General features: G+C 38.9%; 1 protein-coding gene across 7 annotated transcripts in view; it reads left to right on the top strand.

The window, feature by feature from the left end:
* Positions 1-27,847, top strand: part of NAALADL2 (N-acetylated alpha-linked acidic dipeptidase like 2) — a 473,876-nt gene that overhangs the window by 28,855 nt on the left and 417,174 nt on the right. For 3 of the 7 annotated variants that reach the window (XM_027647488.1, XM_027647489.1, XM_027647490.1), the window contains exon 3: positions 26,876-26,938. Coding sequence is in view for 1 of the 7 variants with exons in the window: in XM_027647487.1 (XP_027503288.1) it covers positions 26,908-26,938 (31 nt within the window). In the remaining 6 variants the exon portion in view is untranslated. Of the gene's footprint in view, positions 1-1,356; positions 1,400-4,680; positions 4,742-21,752; positions 21,824-26,875; positions 26,939-27,847 lie in introns of those variants that run through there. The other 4 variants (XM_027647491.1, XM_027647487.1, XM_027647492.1 and 1 more) reach the window with 4 other exon arrangements.

The raw sequence follows: 27,847 nt of genomic DNA, 5'->3' as shown, positions 1-27,847 counted from the left end.
TTTTTTTTTCCTCTGTCTTTTTTTTTTCCTCTGTCTTTTTTTTTCCTCTGTCTTTTTTTTTTCCTCTGTCTTTTTTTTTTCCTCTGTCTTTTTTTTTTCCTCTGTCTTTTTTTTTTTTCGTAGTAGTTCTCATTGAGTAGGAAAAAACATTTTCATTGGTCTCTTTTTTCCTTTCATTTTTTATAAATGTCTTTCCAGGAAATGCTGCTTAATATTGCTTCCTCTTCTTAAAATTAACATTTCTATCACTAATTCTCTCAGGGTAAACAACACTAACCCCAACTTCAGACAGTGCAGTTGAACAGGTTGATGCTTCTGCCTTTGTTGAAGACAGCTCAGCCCTGTTGCCTGTGTGGTAGCACCAGGATTACAGGACAAATTGTAGATTTAGGACTCAATGAACAGCAAAATGCTTCCAAGCAGAACTAAGTCACTAATCTGTACTGAAAAAATTCCTTTTTATAAGAGGACAGTATTGTAATGGAAGTGCATTCAAGATCAAAGTTTATTAATGGACATTAAGAGGCTTTCTTAAAGCAGTGTAATTGCTGCAGTTGGGACAGCTGTAAAACTGTGCTGATGTGACTTGATCCTGTTCGTATTAATGTCAGGTGTGCCCACAGTGCTCAGACGTTCACTCCCACAGAGCTGTGCTGGGATAACCTGTGGTTCCTGGGTGCACCTGACTCCTCATCTTCCCTCCCAGCTGGTGGGTCTGTGGGTATAGAGTATGTCACTGTGCAACTTGTATATGCACAAAATTCTGCGTCTCACAAATTATCCCCCTCCAAAAAGCTGTAAACCACGGCTGTATCTGTCAAATGTTACTTATGGCTGAGAGAGCTGGGGGTGTTCAGCCTGGAGAAAAGAAGGCTCCGGGGAGATCTTAGAACCTCTTCCAGTGCCTAAAGGGGCTCCAAGAGAGCTGGAGAGGGACTTTGTCCAAAGGGATGCAGAGACAGGACAAGGGGTAATGGCTTCAAACTGAAAGAGGACAAACATTGATTAGATATTAAGAAGAAATTCTTGACTCTGAGAGGGGTGAGACCCTGGCAAAAGTTGCTGCTCATCCCTGGAAGCATCTGAGCCCAGGCTGGACGGGGCTTTGAACGCTCCGGGTCTAGTGCAAGGTACCCCTGCCCAGGGCAGGGGGGGCAGAACGAGAGATGCGCTTCGCTCTGCCTCGCACCCCAGCCCGCCCCGCGGTTCCGCGCACACGGCCCGTCCCGCCGCAGCTCCGCCGGCCGCCCCCGCCCCCCCCGAGGGCGCTCCCCGGGGTGGCCCCTCTCGGCCGCGCCGCTGGGGCCGGGCCGGGCGCGTTCACCGCTTTACGGCTGCTGAAAACCTCCCTGGGCGGGCTCGGGGCGGCCTTGCGGCGCCGGGGCAGCGGGGCGGGCAGGTAACGGGGCCCCGGGGCGGGCGGGGGGCGGCGGGACCCGCGGAGCCCCGGCCCCATCGCGGCGGGGCGGGCGCGGCGCAGCCCCGGCTGTCAGCGCGGGGAGAACTTTGCCGGCTCCGGGGGTGTGTGTGTGTTTGTTTGGTTTTTTTCTAAAAGTAACTCAGAACTCGGGGAAACAGCGGCTGCGAGGGCTCCGGGGCTGCGCCCCGCTGGGATCGCGGGGGGTCCGGGCTGGGGCTGTTTGGGATGGAACAGGTAGATGAGCCTTGGGGATGGTCCCGCACAGCCCCGGGGAGCCGCGTCCTCCCGCTCGCTTCCCATCCCCGGCTCCGAGATACCGCGTTGAGTTACTCGCTGCTTTAGCATTTCTTGTCTGTTTCGTTGAGAAACTGAACACGAGCGTCGGTGTCGGCTGGATTTAGAAACTGAATTATGTGTTGAGTGATGCGTTAGTTCCTTCAAGCTTTTAAACACTAAAACAGAGCCCCCCAAACCATAGTTCTCAGGATGTCAGGTACTGCTGTCTGGAAGCCATCAGCGCGGTGAGCAGGGTGACAGCAACGCCGTCCCCTCCCGCGTTTGGGATGCGCTCAGGTGTTACCCAAAACACAACCGGTGATTTCGCAGGTTTCGGTCCAGGACAACATTTGTAGCCCTTCTGTCTGAGCCACAGCGTCTCGGTTTCTCCATCCACGCGGAGCTCCTTGACTTCAGCAGGGATCCGTATACAAAGTCCCCCATACCCCCGAGATAGCCTCAGAATTGTCATTAAAACATACTCTGTAAGGACCGTGGAGTTGACACTTGCAAACAGTGCTGAGAAATCTTGCTGACTTCAGCTGAAATTTGCAGCATTGTTGCTGAGTCATCAGGACAGAAATATTCAGGGAAGAAATAAAGAATTTAGATTTTAACCCTAATATGAACAGCCTGTTTCATGTTGGTTTATTTATTACTTGGTATATATTCCTTGCATTTACAGGCTAATGCGTTTGTTCAGTGGTTAGCATATGGAAAGCATTAGATAACTGAAACTAACGATGCCAGAGTCCTGTATATCAAGTAATGCTGTATGTATTTTTAGAATTTTAATCTAAAGAGCTCTTGTATGAGTCCCAGTGCATCCATAATACAGCATTTATCTCCACTATCGTCAAACTACTAGAGTGTGTCTTCTGAATTTTGGTCATGGATCACATTCCTAGCAGATGTCTTAACTGTAGGATAATCTACCATAAAGTTAATCAGTTGAAACAACCAAAGAACGATTTTTTTGTAGCTGACCTTTGTCCGTTTTTGGTGTTTTTCTTTTTTTTTTTTTTTTTCTTCAGTTGGAAAATTTTTTAAATAAAAAATCTGGAGCTATCCACACAACACTTTCTTTAAAAAATAAAAGAAAATAATCCCACGGAAAAGTACTTTTCTCCAAGTTTCCTCAGATTTTTCTTAGTTTTAGTGTCTATATAAACTTTGCAGTTTTGGGGTTTTTTTTCACATCCTTAGAATTAAAATGGTTTTCCATTGCTGAAGATATTATCTGAGACGTTATTACAGGTCACACTGCTCCATAATGAAGCAAAGCTTCTGTTTGTGATAATGGGAAGCTGTTTTGTTTGCTTTGAAGAACTGGGTCCAGGTTTCTCTAAAGCAGAAAAAATGATTAAGTGGGAAAAAGTCAGAATTGTCAAAGTTGATAAAAAGATGCTTGTGGTTCACATGTATGTCACAAGCTGCAGATTTTTTGTGGTAGCAGCTCCCAGTAGTCATGCTCAATCATATGACTCTCAGCTCTGTTAATCTTCATAGTTAAAGTCTTAGCTTGTCACTACCACAGCACATACCTGCATTATTTCCCCCCCCTTCTTAAATACTCTCAGGGTATGAATACAGACTTGACAAAAATAGATCTTTAAAGTTCTTTTCCTCCCCCTTAATAAACAGATTGGTTTCAGAAGTGTGGTTCTTAGTGATTCACATGTAACCCTCCAGGGAACGTGTGCCGTAGATCTTCATTATGGTAATTTGTCAAATAGACATCTTCTAAATCCTCAGACTCTTTTAGTGGCTCTGGAGCTTCTACTCTAAACGGACTTTTGTTGGCCAGGCGAGCATTCCTGCAGCATAGAATTGCTTAAATGCTACTTAGGCAGTACTTTTTTTCTTTTTTTTCCTACTTTTTTCTCCCCACTATGACATTTGGGTTTGTGTTTAAGCCACATGCATTATAAATATACATGTATTTATAAATTAGTTTATTAGAAGTATGCAATGCAATGTGAGGAAGTCATTGATAGATGGCTCTAAATTAGTGATAAAACTTAGAACTGTGATCCTGTAAGTTGCCCTTCTGTGCAGATCACACTTTGGTTTGCTGATGTGTAAAATAAGGGTCCTAACGCTACCCTGAAGACAGCTGTAGTTAATCCAACTCTGAAATACAGGCTGTGAGATGCAGAACAGGATGGCGGTGGAAGTGGTGGAGTCACCATCCCTGGAAGGATTCAAAAGATGTGTAGATGTGACACTTGGGGACATGATTTAGTGATGGGCTTGGCAGTGCTGGTATTATGGTTGGACATGATGTTCTTACTTTTACAGCCTAGAAAATTCTGTGATTCTGTGATCAGTGGAAAACAATTTACTTCATTCTTGAAGTCTTAGCAGCATATGCATTAAAGCACTTGGTTTTTCCTCAAATATGCATCTGCAGTTTCTGTCAGTGGTGTGTGCCTGGTTAATGCTGCTGTGCAGGTGGAAGTAGGAAAGGTCATTGTCCATCCTCCATTAACTACATGGTTCTGAAAAAGGGGAAATCAAGTACAGCTCTGACAGCCCAGGCTGAGTGCAGAAGTGCAGTCATTTTCTATCAGCCATCTATTGGTCATTGGATCTGTTGGTCAGCTGGAATCTGGCAGGGAAAAACTGTTAAGAGTTGTGTATCTGAAAACATAGTCAAGAAGTAATCAAATAAAGGTTTGTGAATGCTGCTGGTTCTGATTTCTTGCACAAATGTGCTTGTGAATATGTCAGAAGCACAGAATAAGTACAGGAGCCGAATATAAGTGAGAAGTGCTATTATTTGTTAATGTTCATTACTTGTGTCGAAAATCAATATAATGACATTATTGACATTGGTTGTTGACCTCAGTAAGCCTTGACTTGTGATTCAGACTGGTTAAACTCTCTGTACTGGTATGTACAGCATTCCACCTTTATACAGAGCCAAAGGATTCATCAATCAACATTTTTGCTGGGCTTTCTCCTTGAAAATCAGAGGGATATGTCACCCACACACGTGTGTAGTGAGGGGAATATATCTGAGCCATCTGAGAAGCTGAATTGGTAGGATCATTGGGTCTTTGTTATCACTTCATCAGTATTTTTTTTAACTTCTCAGTTAACGATGTTCCATGTACATACAGATTGTTTTATGGGTGGTCTTGAGGAAAAGTTTCAATATGAGCCAATCTATATATGACTGAGCAGAAGATGTATAATATCTTTGTGTTTGGCATGAATGAGATTGCTCCGAGAATCTTCTGTCAAGTTTAGGTGTTCATACTTCAAGGAGGATGTTAAAGTCAAAGAGACTTCAGACAAGAACTGTAACAATGAATAAGGGTTGAAAATAGCTCCTGAGGGAGAAATTCCAAGAGCTCAGTATGTTAAATATTATCAAAGAGAAAGGCGGGGAGGGATGTGATTGCAACGTTTGTGTGCATTGTGAACAGAAATTCTATGATGAAACAGAAAATGGTGGGATATCAGGATCCTTTGGTTAAAATATGAGCCAGGCACATTTGCAGTAGAACTAAGAAATGTGTCTTCAGCAACAAGGGTAATTTATTGCACATTGTGGTCGGATATTCATCAAAGGAAAACTTTAATTCAAATGCAGTATTTTTCATTTGAGATGTACCTAAATAAAACTTAATTGAGGGCATGTGTCCATATTCTGTGGAAGTCAGAGTAGATGATCAAAGTATTTTTGCTGTATCTAAATACATGCATCTACATAAAAAGACAATAATGAAATATGGTTCTTCAGCCCAGGAGACTGTTGAAATTAGAACAGAACTGATAGTTAACTCAAGACTTTTAATGTCTAAAATGCCTGGAAACAATGAATCACAGAATCACAGAATAGTTAGGATTGGAAGGAACCTCTGCAGATCATCTAATCCAATCCGCAAAACAAAGAACTCTAAAACAAGAACTTGTTTTAACTGTACTAAAGATTGAAGATCGTGAAGTTGTGTTGGTGAGGAATTCTTCAGCAATGGGAAGATGTCCTCAGACTCAATTTCTGCATTAGTAGGTCTCAGACATTTTAAATACTAAATTAGCATGCCAGTTCCTAAGATTTCTTACAAGTTTTCATGAAAGTACTGTGGAAATTAAGGTGGTTGAAGTTCAGAATCAGAAAGAAAGGTGAAATTAAAAAAAAAAATAAAATCCTGCTGTCATGGAGAAACTTTCACAGAAGAGAACACTTGGGCTGTTATAGAAAACTGCTGATTACAGCAGGGTGGTTACAGGAGAACCCACTATGTGGGAATTATTGGAGAGTTTGCAAGGAGGGATTTCTAGATCCTGCAGAGATTTTGGGGAAACCTGTGTTATAATGAATTACCTTCTGTGGTGAAGAGCCAGCAGGAAAGTTCTGAGGTTTTTTCTTGTGCCCAGTTTTGCCTTTAGCAGTCAATGCTTTCAGGTCTTAGGCTTAGTGGAATTGTAGGCAGCTGTGCTGGTTTTGCTGGGCATAGAGTTAATTTTCTTCCTTGTAACTGGTATGGGCTGTGTTTTGGATTTGTCCTGCAAATGGTGTTGACAATAAAGGGATGTTTTGGTTATTGCTGAGCAGTGCTTACACAGAGCCAAGGCCTTTCCTGCTCCTCACCTCACCCCACTCCACAGCGAGGGGGCTGGAAGGCACAAAGAGTTGGGAGAGGACTCAGCTGGGACAGCTGATCCCAACTGACCAAAGATATATTCCAGACCATGTGGCATAAAACTAGGGGAGAAGAAAGAAAGGGGAGACATTTGGCGTGATGGTGCTTGTTTTCCCAAGTGGTGGAGCCTGGCTTTCCTGAGGGTGGCTAAACACTTGCCTGCCCATGGGAAGTGGGAAATAAGTTCCTTGCTTGGTTTTGCTTGTGTGCACAGCTTTTGGTTTACCTGTTAAACTGGATTTATCTCAACCTGTGAGTTTTCTCATTTTTACTCTTCTGATTCTCTCTCCTTTCTCAACTGGGAGTGAGCGAGCGGCTGCGTGGGGCTGAGTTGCCAGCTTTAACCTTCTTGTGGGGGTTAAACCACAACAGAAGCATAAGGAGAAATAAAAGAATTGTATAGCCTCCTTTTGACACAGTTTGACAGGATGAGCAGAAATCAAGCTGAAGAGCAAGTCAAGAGATGCCTGTCTTGTACAAATGCTTCAGCTTTTTGGAGAACGTGTCAGGAATCAGCCTTCAGTATGATGGGAGATCATCAAAATAAATGAGAAGGACCCAAGCAAGCACACATCACTCAGTGAAACCAGTCTTTTTGCCTAAATCCCTAAAGATACTGAAGCAATGACCAGATGTTTGATTAAAGAGCATGGTTTGGTGAACCAAATCATGTCTATGATGAGGACCAGCTGGTTATAATACTGCAGCAAATTAGAGCAGGAAGAGTCTGCAGCTGGAAGGATTTTTGAGAGTCTGAAGGTTATTGTGCTTCTTGTCTCAAGGGATAATGTGCAACTATCCAGAAAGTTTCATGATACTTGCTGAAGAGAAAGCTAAATATTTGCTGACTATTTACCAAGGTAAGGGTTGGAGATACCTGAAAAAGTGGGGGGTTTACAGCTCAGTCCACAAACTCTAAGCCACTTAGTTAGATTGCACAGTTTCTTCCTAGTATTTAATGGCTTAGAAACAGGTGGATGATGGATGATTCCAAATGCTGTAATTACAGGTAAACCTGCATGAAACTCTTTGTAAGGTAGAGCTATTTGACCGTGCATTGTTTTTCTTCTTACTAATAGCAGAAAGTAATTCATAGGTGTGTACATATTTTCCTTCAGGACTGGTGTTGGTTTTTTGTTGTTGTTGTTATTATTTTATGTCCTAAGTTTATATTTAGGCATTTTGTTTAATGTTCTAAGTAGTTCTATACAGGTTCTACCTTTTCTACTTTACATTCATGTTAGAGATTACCTAAATCTGTTTCAAGCTTTGTCTTTGTAATGGTGGTAATAATTCTACTTTCATAAAAGAGATGACTTAGTTTAATGCACTGACATAGACTGTTACTATGTGGGATATAAGGTGGTATAAGCCAAGTTTGTGGTTTGAAAAGATTAACTGTGGTAAAACTGTAATGAGAAGTATCTGTGCAGAGTGATGGGTGAGAAATTCTTAAAAAACCTAATTATTTGCAGAAAGCCATGTACATACTGGCAATTTTCAAGTAGACATAGGTGTATTTATCTACCCATTATAGTTCTTATTTTACAGACGAATATGCTAAGTGCTATTCAGAATTATTTGGCCATATGTTCCTGTTTTTATGGAACTTCATTTTGTGGGCTCTTTATATAAATAAAGTTTTCTCTTCATGATGGCATGTACTAAGAGAAGGAGAAAAGAATGTTATTTCAAATGTTATACCTTTCGCAAAAGCGCAGATGGTGTTTGTATGTGGGCCTTCAAGTAAGTTTTACACTTTAAAACTGCTGGTTTATTCCAGATTGTCTAAGAGAAATTAGTGTTTCTAGCTCTTCTGAAGCATAACAGGTTATATTGTACCTGATGTGTGTTTTACAGTCAGCAAAGGTGTGAAGTTACACTGAACTGCTCTCACTTTGTTTCACTGTATTTGTATAATATGGATTGTTCCCCAAGTGCAGACAAGAGTTACTTCCTTAAAGTTTCTTGTCGTATTTTGGCAAGACAGTACTGGGGTGAGACTGACTGATCTCAAGTTTCTGCATCTTTATTCTTGCCTTTATACAGATAAGTGTAAGACTTGATTCTTCTGGTCTTTATGACTTACTTCAGTCGCCACAGCTTTGTGAAGCTGATAGAGAACAGTCTCTTGGTGACACCAGTCAGCTCCTTGAACACCTTGGGACACATCCCATCTACTGTCACAGTTGGTTCTTTACAGTCAATCTGACACACTTCATGGGCACTAAATTTGATACAACCCCCCCTCAGGAGAAATAGTTGGCAGATGATTAATTTTCCTATTTGTCTTTTAATGTGAAATTCGAAATCCATTGGTCATGCCAATTGTGGGGAAAAATGAATTTGTCAGTAAAGTCTCGGAGGCATTTGTAGGTGGGAGCTGCAGGCTGCATTGAAACGTTAAATTATTAAACATGGCTTTTTACAAATGTGTTCCAAGGCATTTACATCTACGAATCACAAACACCATGCTGGGTGAGACTGAGGGCAGGAATTTACACTGTATTGCTGTCCACAGTAGTTAATTGTCTTTCCCTTGTTTAGTCTGTCGGTGTTTTTTTAAATGACAGTATTTGGGCATATTTAAAAGCCATATTTTCCTTGTGGTGATTTGCTTCAAATAACTTTATTTTAGTACTGTTTTAGCAGGAACAGATTCCTGTGAACTGGCACAGAATAATTTCTTGCATGAATATTTGAAAGTGCAATTAGAGGGTAGCAAGAGATATTGAACTGCTGTAGATACACACCTTGTATCCACAACAAATAAAGCATTATGCTGGGGACTTACAGAATTTCATAAGCTTCCTGTTGATACTAGCAGTTGGTGTGGGAACCATTGCAGAGCATCTGCTGTGTGAAGGAACTACCTCTGAGGAGGAAACTGGAACCTTGGGGGTGTCACCTGTATGTGAAAGTGAAATGTCCTATGCCTCTGGCTCTAGGCTGTGTCTGAGGCTGAGATATGGAAGCCTATTAAAATATTCGTGGGTTTACTCATTTAGAGGTCTCTAAGAATACCTGTGGAAGAAAGTAATGGATAGATCAGGCTGCTGCTTCCCTTAACTGTTAAAGGAGAGAGTTGGGACACTGTGCCCTTTTCTGCATCCTGTAAATGGCTTGTAGCAGCCATTTAGACCATCAAGGGGGGGGGAAGAGGAAAAAAGTTCTGATGAAATAGGAGAGAGAGTTACATGGGGTCAGAACAGTGCCTCTGAAATTGTTACTTCAGAATAGCGAGTGCTGCCTTCCTGCATATTTTTACTGTATCAATTGAGAATAAAGCCTGTACATTGTTGTTTATATAAGTGCTTCCACAAGACAGGCATATGCTGAAGTATTTTGAGGAGCCTGGTCATGTTTTCAGACCAAAGTATTGGCCCGGAGCTGGTATGTGAGCATATGCTCAACATGCTTAACCAGTGGTTATTCAGTATTTCTTAGTTGCAGACAAGCATGCAGAAGTATTCTGTTTTCTCCCAGGATGGAATGAGAACAAATGCAAGGATATTTTTAAGTCAAATTGAATTCTTGTTTTCCTACCAGCTAATCACATGTATTAGATGCTTGCTGAGTGTCTGCTGTTTGAAAAACAGATACAACATGGGCAAGTGTGTCTGGCACAAGCCAGATGGTTTGATTTGTCTTCATGGAAATAGTGAAAAAAATATATATAGTGAGCAAAGAGGCCGTGGAGAACGTGGTGCAAAATAAAATTTGCTTCTCTAGTTGTGATCAGTTATTAGACTTTACAATTTTAATACAGAGCTTTCCTTGATTACAGAGTTGTTGCTTCTTTTCAAGTGCTTTGTCCGCTTACTTGTAACGCTTTGAAAATTATTATTTTGGGGTGTGCTTTCTTACTTTCATCCTTGGTAAAAAAAAGGGTTTTTTTTCTTCACGTTTTCTAACAGCTGTTTTTTGTAATTGTGTGTGGATAAATACTTATTTCCCTGTGGTCTAGCTGGCTTCTCTGCACTGTTAATACTCCACCATTCAAAAAGTGATTCTGCATGCACGCTTCATTCTTGATGTATTTTGTATGCCAGCACTTGGGTCTAGATTTTGAAGTTGAGTGGATAATTAGCTTTGAAACTATGGAAGTGTAAATTCACTAAATTTGCATGTGTGTCTTCCATAGGTTTCAGTTTTCAAACCAGCTTTAAAGAACACTTCCGTTTTCTGGAGAAAAACGTCTGCTCTGCAGGAAAAAGTGATTTTTTTTTTTTTTTTCCCCCTCTTTTTAAGTAATATGAGTGTTTGAAGATCCAGCACTTCAGAACCAGAAAATGCCAGGAACAAAAAATTTTCCTGGGATGTGTGTTCAAACATAGGATACTTCTAATGTGAGTTTTGTTTTGTTTAGTTGTTTGGTTTTTTTTTTTTTGTAAAGTTATTGTTTTGTTCTTCCTTTTTGTTTGTGAAAAGGAGCAGACTGCTGTTCTGTTTTGTTGAGTAATGTACAGATGGTTCTTGCACAAAAAACTTATCAATGTACTTCTGAGTACAGGGAACTGAAATGAAATACACATTTTCATATATGTGGTGGTTATATACTAGTGTATGTAAACATAGAAGAGTTTATTTATGTGTGTACAATCTTGATCAGATAGGCTTGTGGCTTCTGAATTTGTAAGTAGTTCCAGAAAGTTTGTAGAGAATATTTATAGGAGTTTTTCTGAGTGCCAGCCCTAAGAAGGATGTGAGATGAAACGCGCATTTCTTAGGAAATATAAAGTTTGAACAGTTATGGAGTTGTTATTTGAAGTTATGTGAAAGTAACCTGAGATGGTCTCCCTTTTGAAATGGGTATTAGTTTTCTCTTGTGTACTCTGTGAGTGAAACCTGCTTGTTGTCTAGTTGCTGATAGATCAGGGCTCCATAAAGTTGACTTTGTGTGTTTCTATGTCAGAGCAGACCTGTTGAAGGTTTTGGAAGGGTTGGGTGAGGTTTTGAGGGACCTGTTATCTAGTCCTTCCACTAAAAAATTTGTGTTCCAGTACTTGAAAGGAAGTTAGTGAATATCAAATTATAGTTGAGTTATTTTAAGTAAAATACTTGCTCTTGATGCTACTCCTTAATGGAGAATTGTTTGTTATTCACTGATTTGTGCAAGCATAAATGAGACTTGAAAAAACTTACTCTTCTGTCTTTTTCAAGATTAACTATATTTTTGGAAAGTAATACTGATGTATAAAGGCTGCTGTCTGCTCTTTGTTTCTCTTGTTTTTCCTTTATAGAATAAAGTACCTTTCTAGATGTATAATATTGTTCTAAGTGGCAAAGCCTAAGTAATTTTTTTCTTTTTCTAGCAGATACTTTGTGTGATTGAGTTTTGAAGTCAAATTCTTTCTACGTTTAATGGATACATTTCTTTTTCTTTTTTTTTTTTTTTTGCTTGAAAGGAGTTAATTAATGACACTTCCTAGAAAGATGAGATAGAAATGGTACCAAAAAAGGGGGAAAATTTGCTTGACCTTTAATGCATAATTTTTTTAGTACCAGTTCAAAAGTCTGAGAATCACTGATGTCCTGAGAAGGCATAAAAGTACCAGTGTAAAAGATATATCAAAGTAATTCAGTTTTTTGGAACTGAAATAAATGTGATTTAAAGAGGAACTGTCAAGATACTTAGATCTTAAAACAACTTCAGTGGAAATTTGATTTTTATTCAGTTAGAGGCTTGCATTTACACTGTTGGTTCTAGAATAAATTAACTGAAAGCTGTAGAAAAACTCAGAGATTATTATTATTATTACAGTGCTCCCTGGCAAATATTAATCCATTTATTGTTTATCTCTTACCTTGGAGGAATTCCATCTAGAAACTTTTATTCAATTAGCTCGTGCAATGTGAAATATTCTAACCTGCTATGTGAATGTACTGCTATTTAAATGATTGACTGCTGATTGACACAAAGTTATACTGGTTTGTGAAGAAAAGTGGAAAAAGAACAGAATTTTCTTTGAAACTATAGAGGAAATTGCCTTACAGTGATATGAGGTGTGCCTCACAGACTGCCTTAAAATGCAGACTGACTGTTGTCCTGATCTGAAGTGGAAACTTGGGTAGATATTTCTTCAAATAAAAAGCAATCTGGAAATAAATAAAAATGGAATAATTATTCACTGATGGAATTGTAGACACAGGATTCTGCTAGGGACATTCTTTATGCACCAAGAAGTTCCTGAATGTACAGAATCTAATGTAAATATCACCCTAGTCTTTCCTGGTAATCTTTTCTCAGTCAGGGCTTTTCTTAAGACTTAATTTCTTCCAGTCCTGTAGGCACTGACTGAACAGTAACATGCAGTACTGGGGTGTGATTTCTATTTCAGAACACTTTTTTAATACTCACTGTTGTGTTACACTACTCAGGTCCTGCAGAGATCTGTGCTGTGTTTTGTTAGTTGTTGCAGCAGGTTAAAAATTAAAAGGAAGTGCCAGTGAAAACTAATTTAATGAGGAGTATTTTCTGCAGACTCAGTACTGAGTCTGGTTTATCAGGACTTGATAGTAAGAACAGGAATACCAAGTAAAGAGGGATTCAGTGGTTATCTAAGATATTGTTAAGATGAGAGATTTCTAGATCCTTTCCAGGGTACATTTTTAAAGGCTGTTAGCATATGAGTCTTTTTATGTACTCTCTTGGCTGTGTCATGCAGAGTGAACAGCAGGTCAGACTTGAACAAAATAAATATACTCAGCCTAAAAATGGCAGGATTTTGCAATCAATGTCATGAATTTAAACTGTTAGAAAATTTGTGGGGGTTTGTTTGTTTGTTTTTGTCTTCCTTTAATGAATTATAGATTAATATTGCAAATATTTTTTTTAAATAACCTGCTACTAAAATATATGCCCTAGTTTTTAAACTTGTGAATTATTTTCATTAGCAGCCTATTGTCTTTCTAGGCAAGATTTATTCCTCTCCCTCACAGCCACTAACTTTATTTCTGTTGTTTATCTTAAGGCTGCTTCTGACATTGTTTTAAGCACCATTTTCCAAGGTGCGAGTGTGAGTGTATTAAGCAAGATAAGAGCATGTACTGATGCAGAATGACCCTGAGGTGTGTGAGGTGCTCAGGTTTTGTAGCGACTGCTTCAGTCAAGCCAATTTGGGGACAGTGAAACTGAGATCTCTGGATTTGCAGGTTGACCATGCAGTGCTTAAGTCAGGGCTCTTGCTCAGCAAAGCATTCATATTTAACATTATATGCTTTACTCTGCTAATTCAACAAATTAATGAAGAGTGTTTGCTGAAGTCTCACGGACTTCACTTCCTTGTGAGGAGATAATTACTCTGTTTTCATGAATAAAGGTCTGTGGTCACTGACAAACTCAAATGATGCACAAATGGCTGAAATAAAATTTGGAATAGGCAAGGTTGCCCATTTGGTGCGCTCTGAGTGCTTTAACAGTCTGGTCTGACCTTTCTTAGTTGAAGGTCAAGGGCTGATGTGAAGAGCCCCAGTTCTCACACGTGCACAGCCCCTTCCATGTGGTCCTCATGCCTGTTAGTCCTTGTGGCCTAAGAGCAGTACTTGGAATCTTGAAGTGAGGCCACACTAATGCGAGAGTACAGAACTTGTGTTGTCTTGCATCAGCAGCATCTAAGAAATTTTTTTAGTTGATAGTAAAAGATGCTCTGAGGAGGAGAGGGTGGGGTCTTTGTCTTCTTGTTCCACTGCTAGAATATCATGTGCAAAACAGACTGTTGTAAAATTGGGCTGCAGTAACAAGTACTTAGAAAAGTCTGAGTTCTTGAAACACATAAATACATTGCCATAGTGGAATGGTAACGTGGGATTTGGTTAAAAAAAAAAAAATCCCGGAAAGGAAGCTGGAATGCATTTTTATTGCATTCTTCATGTCAAGAGTGGCATTCTGAATTTGATTCTCAGTAAGAATTTTTGAAAATTTCATGTATAAGTAACAAAGATTCATAAATAGTTTATTTCAGTTTGTTTTTTCCTGATTTATGCATGATTTTATTAGCTTTAGGCAAATGCATAAGAATTCAAACAGGCTTTTTTTTCTAAAATTCAACTCGTAGTATGATATAAAATTTTTTTTCCTTTTAACAAGCAGAGATCTTACTTAGCAGAGATTGCTAGAGAGCTTCAGTTGCACACATCTGTACTTCATGCCTGTTCTCATCCAAATATGTCAATTTTTATACTTCACTGGACTTGAGGACAGACCTGCAGCAATCTTGGTAGTTATAAGAGAATTAATTTGATGGAAAGAAATGCATGGAAAGACTTGAGTGTTTTGTGCTGTTGTTTTGAGTAATGCAGACTTGATTAATACAACTTAGTTGTGTCCTTTTTTGTTTTGTGGTGTCCCCCCATCACATGATATGCTTTGACTGGCACAAATGGTCACCAACAGAGCTAAGTTAGTGTTAATCAGCTTACGGAATGAGTCCAGTTTGAAAGGTGAATGAGAAAATGTAAAACCCAAACCCCAAATAGCCCTGTTTATAATGTAGCTTATAATAGCATATTTATGTATTACTGAGATATAGATTCTCCAAATTAATTCCAAGTTAATTGAAAAATATACTAGAATCAGAATTAGAATATGAAGAACAGAGCTAATATTTTATTTGAACAGAAGTTATATAGTTCTGCAAACTCTGTATGGTTAAGCCTGCATTACATCTACATAAAGTTAAGCAGGATTGATGCTGTGCAGCCACATTCCTTACCTGCTGGAGCTACCTGGGAGGCTGGAATTCCCTGTGCTTACTGTGTACTGATTTCATGGTGGTGCTCAATGTGCTAATGGACCAGCAGATGTTAAAAGCAACTTTCCATGGGTTGTAAGCCAGGAAACACAAAACTGGGAGTTCTGTCAAAGCTGGGAATAGGCTCTATGGGAGTTCTTCAGCATTATCTGTTGTTCTCTAGACCGTGTGGCTGTTGGAAATGTAGTCATGAACCTTTAAGGAAATTGTCTCATTTTTTTTAGGAGTGGAAATTGTTGTCTTGTTTCTTTGGGTTTGGGGAGTTTGTTCGTTTTCTTTAAATATTTTCTCTTCACAAAGAAAATGTCCGGAATATGAATATCTAACTAAACAGAAGAGGGAATGAACTTGTATTTGAAAGACTTGGTAAATTTTCAAATGTAGCCACTGTTCCCCTGTATGGCCTTGGCCAAGGCTACTTTTCTTTCCCGGGCTTTCAATTCTCTGCATGTAAAATGAGTGATGTTATGCTGTCTTTCTGAAGAAATTTCAAAAAATACAATAAAAAGCAGTGAATTAGATCTGAGAGTTACAGTTTTGTATAGTCATATGACTTTAGAAAGCTTACTATGTCACTCTAGTTATCAGCTGAAGTTCTAATCTCATTGAGTGAACAATGAAGTTTATTCTCAATGGCAGTCCATGTCTTGCCAGATATTTCACTCTTGATACAGTTGCTAGGATAATAAATATTTCAAAGTACAGTTAAAAAAGACAAAGCAATAGCAATATAAGTAAATGTGAGCTTGTTTCTCTGTGCACTCAGGTGGGTGATCTCATAGGCATGTGCTTTCTACTGAATATTCATGGGTTGAAAAGGAAGGCTAAAAATGGGTAGTTATGAAGGCAAGGGCATGTTTTGTCAGGCTGTTTTAATATCCTTTGGGCTGTATTTAGTAGTAACTAAACTACAGCTTCATGTGAACTGTAGTTTCTGATCAATGAAAATGCCTTCCACTGTGACTTATTCTTCTGGTGCACCAACCTTAAATGTGTTCTTCAGCTTCCCCTTGCAAAGTACCTCCTTGCATAAGCTCTAACTAGAAGAACAGTAATAGAAAAATCTTCTTTGGTAAAGAGGACAGCTCTGCAAACATTTACAACGTCACATACAATTCCTACATCAGGATTGCTTGGGGGACAGTATTTTTTAGTCAGAGGACTGCCACAAAATGGATTTTTTTGGCAAAAAGGTGCTTTGGTTCACCGCCAAAGACAGAAAAACTTAATTGAAAGCACATTTTTGGGTCTGTTTGTGTTTAGTTACATATTTGTGTTTTAGACATTTTCCTTGTGAGCAGAGGATATTTGAAAAGAAAAATAAAAAAAACCACTGACACTTAAGAAATAGGAAGTGCTGTTCCAGAATGATCACTGGGAGGAGCTGTTTATTACAGCTTTTATTCATTAATCAGTGGCCAAGAAATTATGAGAGAGTAGGAAGGTGATGTGGAGGCAAACACACTATTGGGGAATACTGTCCTTTAGTAGAAAGTGATCAATTGCTTTTATAAAAAAAAAAAAGGTGTTAATCTCAAGGGAAAGTAACTTCTCTTGTATATTAACTGTAAAACAGAAGTGCAGTTGGGCCATCTCATGCCTGGTGGGAATGCACTGAACAGGTGGTAGTTGTCCAGCTGTCCATTAACACTGGAGAGCTCATGAGTTCCAAAGAAGACAAGATAACTGTTCCTGCCATTGGAGTACTGAAAGGATCTTTGGCAGTAATCCTATTATACCTAGAAAGTAACCCATCTCACAGAGATGATTTGTGTTTGTATCCTGATGTGATCGAGTAGAAAGGGGGAAAATCTCTTTGTAAAAATTCTCCACTACTATCTCCGTAATCTCTACTTGAGTGAGCGTCAGCCAAGTGAGAAAATGAAAAATTATAACCTGCCAAGCATCAGTGGCAGACTGAAATGAAAAAATTGCAAGTTAATAACGGTGATGCCTCCAAAAAATTTGCTGGCCAATTTAACATTGCTTTGTCCAAGGTCACATCTTGCAGCTGATTATTATTAGTAATTTGCAGATGAGGACTTTCTACCTGTTTATGGCAAATGAAGATCAGGGAAACACCAGGTACTGTTTAAAACTCAAGGTTATCAGTCTCTTCAGATCAAAAGTAAGTCCTGTTCCCTGCTTATTTGCTTAAGACTGGGCACAGAAATTATTTCCACTGTAGTGAAGTGGGACATCTATGCTGTCCTTTATGGCAGTGATAAAGTCAACGCAATGTGAAAACTCCCAGTGGAGTGAGGTTAGTGAAGGGATTAAAACCAGGAAAAACTAAACCTTGCCCGAGGTTGTTCTGGAGCAGACTCTTGATAATGTTCATGTGATGATTTTTACATAATAGTGTTAAAAGATGATGTTGCCTGGTTTTGAGGTTTCTTAATGAATGTGGACCTATTGCAAACTAGTACATAAGACTTCATGTAAGCTGTGTCCTGTGAAATAATCAAAGCACGTTACTGGAATCCAAGGTGTGAAAACCATTAGTGAACTGTAGCAGCACTTAATTTCCTCCAGCACAATCTGCTCAATCAATTTAATATTAGAGGGTAGGCCTTGCTGCAACATTTGCAAAGTGTTGGCACACTGTCACTTATTTAAAATAGACCATCATTCAACAATTGGAATGTATCATTAGTGTGTGGAAGCTCCTGCCCTGGGCCTGCAGTGCAAGAGGAAACCCTCTGTGCAGTTGTTTTCATGTGGTTCTGTGGTTCTTTTAATGAAGGATATGCAACATCCTGATATGCTGAGTGTACACAGTGGTTCTAGGGAGATTTTGTGGTCTGGTGATTCAAAAATCTGGTCTGTGGGTAATTGTTTTTCAGCCACTGAGTTGTTGCTGTGCAGAAAAGACTGTCCTGCTTCTGTCTGGTATGGAAAGTGAAGGGCACTTCTTCCTGGAAGATTGATGGAGTACCCTCTTTATAACTGCCCTGTTTTCTAACCAAATAGGTTTTATCTGTCATTAAAATAATAAAAGTACTTGAGCAGCTCCATTCAAGGACTCTGCAAAAGCATTAATTTTTATTCCTGTCTGTGAGCTTCGTGAGCTGGGGTTATTCTGTGCTGAGATGGCTGAAAGTGTCACTGGAGTGCTTTTCATGAGCAAGAGGATTAACTTGCAAAAGGTGTCGCTGGTGTTTGTTAATGATCACTGTGGTTAGAAGCCTGGGTTAAGTCTCAGCCTCTAGAACCAAGTTTTCTGGGCATATACTTGGTAGGAATGGGAGCTGAATTCCCAACTGTACTTCCCAACTCTCTGTGGAAGTTCCCTATTAGATCATTCGTATCCTGTCTGGCTTCTGAGATCTGACAAGATCACAGCTTGAACTGTTTAATTTTTCTTGCTGTCATGCAATGCATCATAGTGAGTTAGTTCAATAGTCCTAATCTAATGCTTGCTGCAATGAAACTGTGAATGTATCAATCAATACTGGTTTGAGTAAGCAAAGCAAAATGAAATATTCTTTTGACAACTTCTGTCCGTTTCATTATCTCCTTTTTAATCACAAAACAGTCTCTTAAAGTTTCCATACATTTTTAAACTTTGTAGTCTGTCTGCTTTCATATACATCAGGCTGATGCCAGCAGCTCTCTTCTCTCCCAAACAGGGTTCTATGTAATGCATTAAGTTAATCTGTTGCATTCCTGCAACAGAAAGAAGCTGATTGTTTCCTGACATGTCCAGGCTGCTCTGGCAGACAGACCTCTGGACCTAGGAGCAAAAATTTCAGGAATATGAGATTTCAAACTTGATGTTTTATTGCCTTGTTGATTTTTTGCCTTTGGATACTTGCAATGCAGGCAAAGCAGAGAAGCTTTAGTGTTGCCAGTCTGTAGCATCACTCAGTCTTACCATCTAGGGTTATGTGATGTCTAATATCCAGAGTCTGACAGGGTGTACTCTGTCCTAGGCCAGACAGAGCTGCAGTTGTTGGATTCTGTTCATGTTCAAAGTGGAGTTTTCTCACTGAACTATGTGAAGTTTTTCCCATTTATACTAAAGCTGCTTTCCATATATGCAGGAAAAGGTTGCATCAATGTGTAACATTTCTAAGTGTGCGTGCTGTCATATACACACCCTTTCCAGCATTTCTTTGGCAGTGTAGTGGAGATTAAATTCTTCCTCTTTTTTTTATAACATTCCTTTAGTAAATTCCCTAGTCAATAGTTTTCCTTTAATGTTGCAAACATTAGGAGATAAACATACAGGTGAAAGAAGAAACAAAGCATAGAGAAGATAAATAGCTGTGCACAGCGAGGCATGAGTTTTTCTCCACACCTTCTGGGACAGAACTGGACTAGTTGTCCCTTTCTTCTATTTTCAGCAGCAGTGCTGGTTTAGATGCTTTGTTCTGCATCCTCTCCACAGAAATGAAATGACAGGGCACAACTCCTCTATGCTTTGTTATATATGACCAGCTATATGGATGTGTAGTCTGAATGGAGGAGAGAGCATCCAAAGCTTATGATGTGCAGTTGTAAAATTGCAGTTCTTTGCCAGCTAAGAGGTGGGTGCAGCAAGCTGTTCTGGAAATCAGGCCATTTTTCCTTGCTGTTGTGAAAAGCTAGAGCATTGACTCTCATTTTTGCCTTCAGGAGGCTTAATGCTTTTGAGCTGTCTCCAGCCAAATGCTGATAATGGGCTCTATAAGGGAACTTTTGTGCAATGATTCATTTAGCAATGAAATTGGGTGTAGCAGCAGTGGAACTGACCAAGAGAAAGGTAAGGTTAAAAAAAGTATTTAGACTTTATTTTATTTTTTTTTTAGAGCTTATCAGAGCAGATTAAGGCCACTTGAACACACATTAACACTTTAAAAAAGAATCACAAAGCTACACTTTTTTTTCCTGCAAAAATCCTCTAGAATATTTTACATCTGTTATGATTGCTTCTTTTTAAAGTTTCTAGTGGCGGGTATTTATGTATGAGGCTTAACTTGTAATCGTGGAAGACATCCAAATTGTTCATTTTAGTTGACCCTTTTGACCTTAAAAGAAATGTAAATATTTGCAAACCATTGCTTTTTCTTTTGTTTTTGTTTTAAAATATTTTAAGATAATTCACCCTGTTATCATAAGTATTTTCCTGGTAGGCCTGTTGCTTTCAGAGGCTGAGAGAGAAATAGATTTCCTTTTTGAAGCTTGCATGCTGATTATTAAAGTGTGTGGGAAGGAGTTCCCTGACCCATTACAAAATAATTCTTTTGCCAACAGAAAGCATAAAGCATTCTCATGACACTCATAATTGCAGTACTTTTGGAGTAATTGCCCTGGCAGTTCATTTTCATATTGTTGGAAATCATATTTGCATGTTATGTTTAATGGAAAATTGCATGCTTTGATCCATGCATGTGTGGAAATACTCACTGGGTTTAACTTGAGAGCAGATGTGTATTTACTTTGCAGGTAAGCAAACATTTAGGTATCTCAATCAGGCAGATGCATTTTAATATCCCTTGTATGTGATGGTACATCCCTGTACAGCTGTGATTTTCCAAATCACAGCCAAGCCCAAGTAGTGATGCATACTGGATGCTCAGTGTTTATCCAGTGTATCAGATTCCAGTGATTACAGAGTTTTGAAGAGTGCCAGAAATCAGTTTGTGGTCAGACTTTGGCCTCCGTGTCCTCAGATTCATTTGCTGATGTTGCCTCTCTTTAGTTACATGGTACGTTTTTACCAGGTAAGGCTCTTCCAGAGAAAAAGGAAATGAGTGTCACAGCTTTGCATGGCTGCCCTTTTCTTAGCTTTTGCTTTCCTTTGGCAAAGAGATGATTGACTTTTTCATATGTAACTGAAGACAGCTGGTTTATCAAGTGCTGAAAGGTGAAGTAGGAAGGACATCTCTGCACAGGATGAAGAGTAAAAATGTGGTGGTGCATTGGCACAGAATGAGAAGGCAGGTCCCTGAGTAAAAGTAAATAAATAAATAAACCAACAAAGAAGTTCAAACACCAATGTCTGTGTGGGTGTGTTTCGCCTGTATTAAAGTCAGGCTTGGAAGTTAAAAGTAAAATAAACACAGCTTTTCCTGTGATGGACTTGGGTATTCTATTAAATCTTTTTAGTAGATTTTACCTTGTATCTCGAGGTTAAATTACCCCAATAAAAATAATTCCTTTGTGTGCTTTCTGGATATGAAGTTTAATCAGACTGTCTTGGAAAGTAGCCTGGGACTAATATGAGCATTTTCTTGATGTGATGTCTACACATTTTGTTTCACAAGAGAGTAGGAAAGGACTGTGGTCATTCCCTTATTGCATGGGAAAGAGTTACCTAAAGTATGTTGTCAACACTAGATTTTTCTGCATTTTCTTTACAGTGTTTTTTTAAAATTCAAAATCACAGCTAAAAATACTATCCAGTGTGTAGAACAATTGCTAAATTAGCAGATATTAATATGCAGTGATTGTAAATAGAAATGAAGCTGGGTGTGGAAGAATTCTTAGTGTGTGTAAATCAGTATTATCATCTGACCTCAGTTTTTCTCCATTTTCTTATTTTATAAAAGCCTTCTGCTTAAGAGCTCAGTGTAATGATTTATCTTTCAGATAGGTCCAGGCACTTGCTCTGTACAGTTCTTGATCCTTCTGCTGTGCTTTGTCATTAGCCAAAATGCTGCCCTGTCCTTGCACTGCATGAGGCTACCCCAGTGTAACTTGTGATCAGACTGGAACTGGCAACTGGAGTGAAGGTTTGGTTGTATGAGCAGAACTGGGGGCTGGAGTGAAACTCTGGTTTGTACATCCAGTGGGTGGGAGCTCATTTTGGTTGTTATCAAGCAGGGTAATCATTCAACACATTCAACACTGACTGAACTAGCCAGTCATCCTAAAGATGTCTTTCTTTCTAGGGTGTAAATTTTTTAAAAGCAGTGTCTTTTGCAATGGTGCATTCTGTTTTTTATTTCGTGATCAGGATAAAAATATGTGTGACCTTGGTAGAATAAAAAAAAAAAGTATAAGAACAAATTCCATTGCATAAAAGTACATCTGAAAAGTTAAATAAAAAATCCTTTCCTGGAGATTAAGTTTGCTGCCTTTCTCCTCCCTTTTAAACATACTCTTTACATGATGCTTAAGCTTTCAAGTCAAAGTTACGAGGTACTTTAGCCAGGCTTGAGCCTGAGAACAAGACCCAAACCAGGACAATAACAAAATGACACAAAGATTGACTTCACCGTGCTTGCTGGATGAAGTGAAAACTGCTGAAATATAAATCCTATATCCTGGGATTTCACTGCCTGCTGGAACTAATCTCATTAACTTAAAACCACCTGAGGCTTAAGAGACATATACACTGCTGTGAGAAATTATATTTATCTCATCCTAGGGGGAAATCCTTTCCCTCCCCCAGCTTACCTTACTTTTGACTTTGTCATTCTTGAATTACCAGGTCATTTCTCCCCCATGGGAAAGTCGTCATAGCTCACAGCAATGCAATTACTGTATCTGAAGTTCACTGCTGTATGAATGCTGAGATCACTGTTTGAGGTTTTTCTTAAATAATTTCCTAAAGAAAACAAAGACTGGAAAAATAATAGGTTAGCAGTTTACTTAAATAAAGTTCCTCCAGAGCTACAGGAAAGGATACCAGAATTAAAAACACACCGTAAGGAAAACAGCTTACTGCAAACATTTGGGTGTTTATTGCCTTTGTAAACCAAACACTGAGTTTTCTTTAACCATTAAAGTTTAAGAGATTGGTGGCCTCTGATAACTGGTAATTGGATGCAGAAATTTCAGAGGTAAGGTTGCAGTTTGAAATCCCATAAGTGCTAGTGAGAGCTCTGCAGTTGTGTTGTTGATTGCTGCACTCCCATTTGGATTGAGGCTAGATCCCTAATCTGCATTCCATATGAAACTCAGCCAGTAGAAATATTCTATTTGACATGGGAGGATTTTGGATGAGGCCTTATTTGATAATCTCGTTGGACTTTGCAGCAAGGCAAAATGACCCTGGTTCAAGTGTCTTTCAGTGTGTGTCTAATTCTGAAAAAATAAATCAGTTTTGAGTTATCCATTAACTAACTCAAATATAAAAGGATATTAAGATGAAAAGTAATGTTAAAGCAGAGTGAGTGTTGAAAACCAAACTCTAAAAGCCTGATCTCTGGAATGCAGAAAGCCTTATGCAGGGAAAGCTTTTCATGGTGAGCCTGGCCCTTGGTGTGCTGCCTCCAGAAGGGAGACTGGAGTATGTTAGTGTTATGAAGGTGGAAGTTGCTTGCAGTGAAATGGAGGTGCCAGTTTCTGTGACTAAGAGAAGTGACCACTGAGCAAAACTACACATCTTTTCTGGAAATTCCTGTTCAGCTCAAAGGATCGTTTTTGGATTTGAATGACAAGTCTGTCAAAGTTCACAGTTCATGAAGTTAACAGTGGCTCATTGGCTCTGAGTCAGCATTTCAACAACCAGCCATTTAAAATGTCCTGTGTTGATAGCTTATAGGCACAACAATAAATACAGTTGCAATTCAGTCCAATTAAAGTAATAAAAATGAGAATACAGGACTTTGTTTCATCCTCATAGGATGAGTGGAGAGCAGGGATAGAAAGTTGCTTTGCAACACTTTTGTCTCTGTTCTCCAACCAGCCCTGATGCAGCACCTTGCACTTGGTTTTGTTGCAGCTCATGAGGTTCCCATGGGTTCACTTCTCAATGTCCTTGTCCAGGTGCAGCAGTTAATGAGTGAACTCTATGCAAGGCAATTTTGAACTTAAAGTTGAAAAACTAAGAACAGATTATAGTGGGCACTCCAGTGTTTTAAGAGATTTTGTTGTTCTGTGATAATTAACTGTCTTTGGGCATTCAGGTGATCCAGTCTGGTGATGTAAATGCCCCATTAAAGATATTTAAGGGCCTACAGTGAAGTGTGTAAGAGCAAATAGCTAAGTGCATTTATGTCTCTGGCTGAGAACTCCGTGTAACTATAGTGGTAATTATGTGTTGTTGAGATGAAAGTGAATTTGGTCCAATGTTTTTGTTTAATTTTATTGAGTAATGAATAAATGGTTATGGCTATTGTGTTGCTAAAAATAGAGTCTATAGTGGTGAATGGTTGCTGAACTCTAGTGTACATTCCTTTTCAACCCTGCATAAATGAGTACAGCATATTCTAGTTTATTTAGTGATGGACAGGCTGTTAGTTCTTAAAATAGCTAAGGAGTGGGAACCCAACACCTTGAATGATTTATATGTTTTCTTTGTAAACTTGTTTCTGTTTTGTAACCTTTAAAATGTGGGTTTTATGAGTGGTATCATTAAAATTTATACTCCCTCTAGTATGTGATGTTAGTCATTATTGCTCTGCTGTGCCTCCAGATCACCTGTCTGAATTATAAAACAACCTTCCTTGGAGCTAAATAGTAATTTTTTTCCAAATGTGTGTTGACTTCATTATTTTTCATTGGTGCTCCCTTACTGGAGCACAGGCCAAAACTGACCTTTTCTGCTTTCCATCCAAATGTGAGAGGTTGCTAGGAGTAACTGTATATTTCTAGGAAGGAAATATGAGGGGTCTTTTAACTTAGGAGATTTGATCTCAATCAGAAGAAACTGCCAGAGAATTTGTTTTAAAGCGTACTCTGGTTTTTTTGGTTAACTGAGATTGATATGCTCAGTAAGTGATTTAATGTTGTGCTGGGCTTTGTGACGCTAATTTAAAAGTGTTTCAGCGAAGAGTGAACCTTCAGTGAGAGAAAAAAGAAAAGCTAATACAGAAAGTGGATTACAGTCCTTGTTTCTATCAATTGAGACACTTTGAAAGATCATACACACCAGGAAGGATATTGCAGACAATTTCAAAGTTACACCTTTAATCTGCATCCTTAACTTGAAGATGCCCAAAAGATTTCTTCTAGGAAACTCCACAATACTCTGAAGAATTGTGTTTTTTAAACAAATTAATCAAATGGAAAATGGAAGTTTTGCTTGAGCTGTGGATTACTGCCCTGGTTCTCTGAAGGCTGTCAGGCAAACTGCTCTGTAACTCATGAAGATGATCCATCTCTCTCTCTCCTTTTTTTCAAGCAATGAATGATCTTTATTCATGGTTTATGTAGACAGATTGTCGAGCAGATTGTGGCATAGACTAATTCATTGCAGACTCCTCAAATGTGACTTACTAGCCAGCTTTAATACAGAGGTGAGATGGAGTTGTTTTCTGACCAATATTAGTGCAGATGTTTGAGTTTTTTCAAACTAAGCTTGTTTACCTAGAAATCAGATTGAGTCCAACCATTAAACCAGCACGGCCCAGTCCTCCACTGCTCCATGTCCCCAGGTGCCACATCTACATGTCTTTTAAATACCTCTTGGCAGGGTGATTCAGCCTGGGCAGCCTGTGCCAGGGCTTGACAGACCTCTTGGTGAATTTTTTTTCCATAATATCCAATCTAAACCTCCCCCGGCACAACTTGAGGCAGTTTCCTCTTGTCCTTTTGCTTGTTACTAGGGAGAAGAGACTTGATCCCCACCTGGCTACAGCCTCCTTTCAGGTAGTTGCAGAGAGTGATAAGTTCTCCCCTGAGCCTCCTTTTCTCGAGACTAAACCAACCCCAGCTCCCTTGGCTGCTCCTCATAGGACTTGTTCTCTCGTCCCTTCACCAGCTTCATTGCTGAGAAGAGGATTGCATGCAAAAGAGATGGGATTCAGGTTTCTCTTAGCAATGCCAGTATGAGAGGTTTGGAGATTTTTTTATTTTTTTTTTGTGTCTATGTGTTTGGTTTGTTTTGGTTTTTTTTACAAAAAACTTCCTGTTGTAATACAAATGTTTTACTGATGTTAACAGAGGATAAAATACTAATTTCAGTGCAGCCTGAGGCTACCATGATATATGCAGTGCTGTCATCTAGTTCCATTGAAAGATATGTGATATAGTACTAGAAAACAAGTTTGGACAACAAAAAAATGTGTTATTGTTGGAAAATGTGAGAATGAAATATCTCAGATTAGAGTAAGTGCACTAAAGCATTAGATCCTCAAGCCAGTGGTCTTTTCCTGAAATACTTGGTATCATGCTGCACATCGTTAGTTATTAAAATTCCTTGTCTGCTTCTTTTCCCAGAATGATCATTCTCTCAATATTTGCGAGGCAAGTTTCCTGTCATGTTACAAATTTCCCTATTTACTTTTGTAATAAAGAAAATGTGAGCATCCGAGGTTCCTGCATTGAACATTTTTAAGCAGCATAAGAGCTGGAAGGGAAGCTTTGTGGGCTTGAGCTCCTAATATCAGTTAAGGTGTATTTTAAGTCTTGTCCTCTCACCACACACTGCAACTAGACTTTGATTAAAGTAATACTATCAGGTTGAAGTTTTATTTTCTCTGTGGTACTTATGCGTATTTAAAATCGTGAGCAGACTCCATACATAAATGTCAGTGAGATGGTGATGGAGGTGTAGGAAGAAGAGCTGTGATGCTGATTAGAGGAGGCTGACTTGAGTTTTTCATAGGGTTAATGCTTTCCAAATTGGAGGATGCAAGATTGAAAGTGAAGGGCACACTCCTTGTTGAGGAAAAGTGGTGGAGTGATCCTGATGCAGAATCTCATTAAAGCAACTGTCAGGATTCCTCTCTTTTACCATCACCTCCCCTATTCTATAAGAGTCAGCTGTCGTTTGGAGTGAGCACACTGCCAAAGATGCATTTACAAATAAATGAAAAATGTCACAATTGATTTTGCTCCTTTCAGGGGACTCTGTGTCAGCTTTGTCACAAACCCTTTGTTATTCTCTCTTTTAGATCTCTTGTCTGGACTTTGGAAATAACTTTGGATGGTTCTGGGATTCTTTCTGTTGACCCAGGGTAAGCTCCCTGGATTATGACTTTTTATTAACATTTGTGCAACAGTTAAATAACATTGACTTTTCAGTGCTTATGAAGGATGAAATGCTAGAAATTCTTACCAATTACCTGATGAGCGTGTATGGGAGCTGTATAGTACAATCCATGCTTGAGAATGCCACTAACAAAATGGATTTATTTCCTAGTTTCTTCTACAGAAATATTTGTGCATTATGGTAATTACTTTGCAAAATGTTTCATGCAGCAGTACTAGCCACATAAAATATGAATAGCTGTGTGGTTTTATTTGTTTCTAAAGAATAGTTCTAAGTTTGATAGTTTTCCTCAATATAATTTCTCACTTTTTCACTGTATGTTATATGGTTATTATAGTGGATATTGCTGCTTGTAAGCAAATCAAAAGTTAAGTTATTTTTCTTATGTATTTGCTGGCTGGGCAAGTGAACCTAATGCACCATATCAGTCTACTCCTTTTAATGCAAAAGTATTAGCACAAGAATGGGTATCCGTTGAAATGTCATTTTAAGTAATGCTCAAGATGGTTTAGATACAGCAAAGCATCTAAACTACAGTCACATCTAATAAAAATGTCTTATTTCCTCCTTGAACTTCAGGTTTTGAGATTGCAATCAAAAATACAGAGTGTTTTACTAAAGCTTCTGTGGAAGAAACTTCATTAACTTCTCTAGAAATACTCGTGATCCTTTAAATATGAGCTGAAGTTGAAGACAGGCCTAGTGCTACATCTGATTTTTGTTTGTTTTGTGTTTGATGTCTGACAAGTGTAACCTACAAATAGCAGTAGAACGGGAGTTTACCACTTTCCCCTAAAAGAAATGAGTTCACACCATACAGAAAGAATTGCTTTGTGTTGTTTTGTCTATTTCTGAAGGGATTCTTCAATAATGA

The sequence above is a fragment of the Corapipo altera genome, unplaced genomic scaffold (assembly GCF_003945725.1).
Source record: "Corapipo altera isolate COAL_440 unplaced genomic scaffold, ASM394572v1 113, whole genome shotgun sequence".
In the NCBI taxonomy this organism is placed as follows: Eukaryota; Metazoa; Chordata; class Aves; order Passeriformes; family Pipridae; genus Corapipo; species Corapipo altera.
The sequence above is the reverse complement of the archived record's forward strand: the minus strand, read 5'-3'. Positions and strand labels throughout refer to the sequence as shown.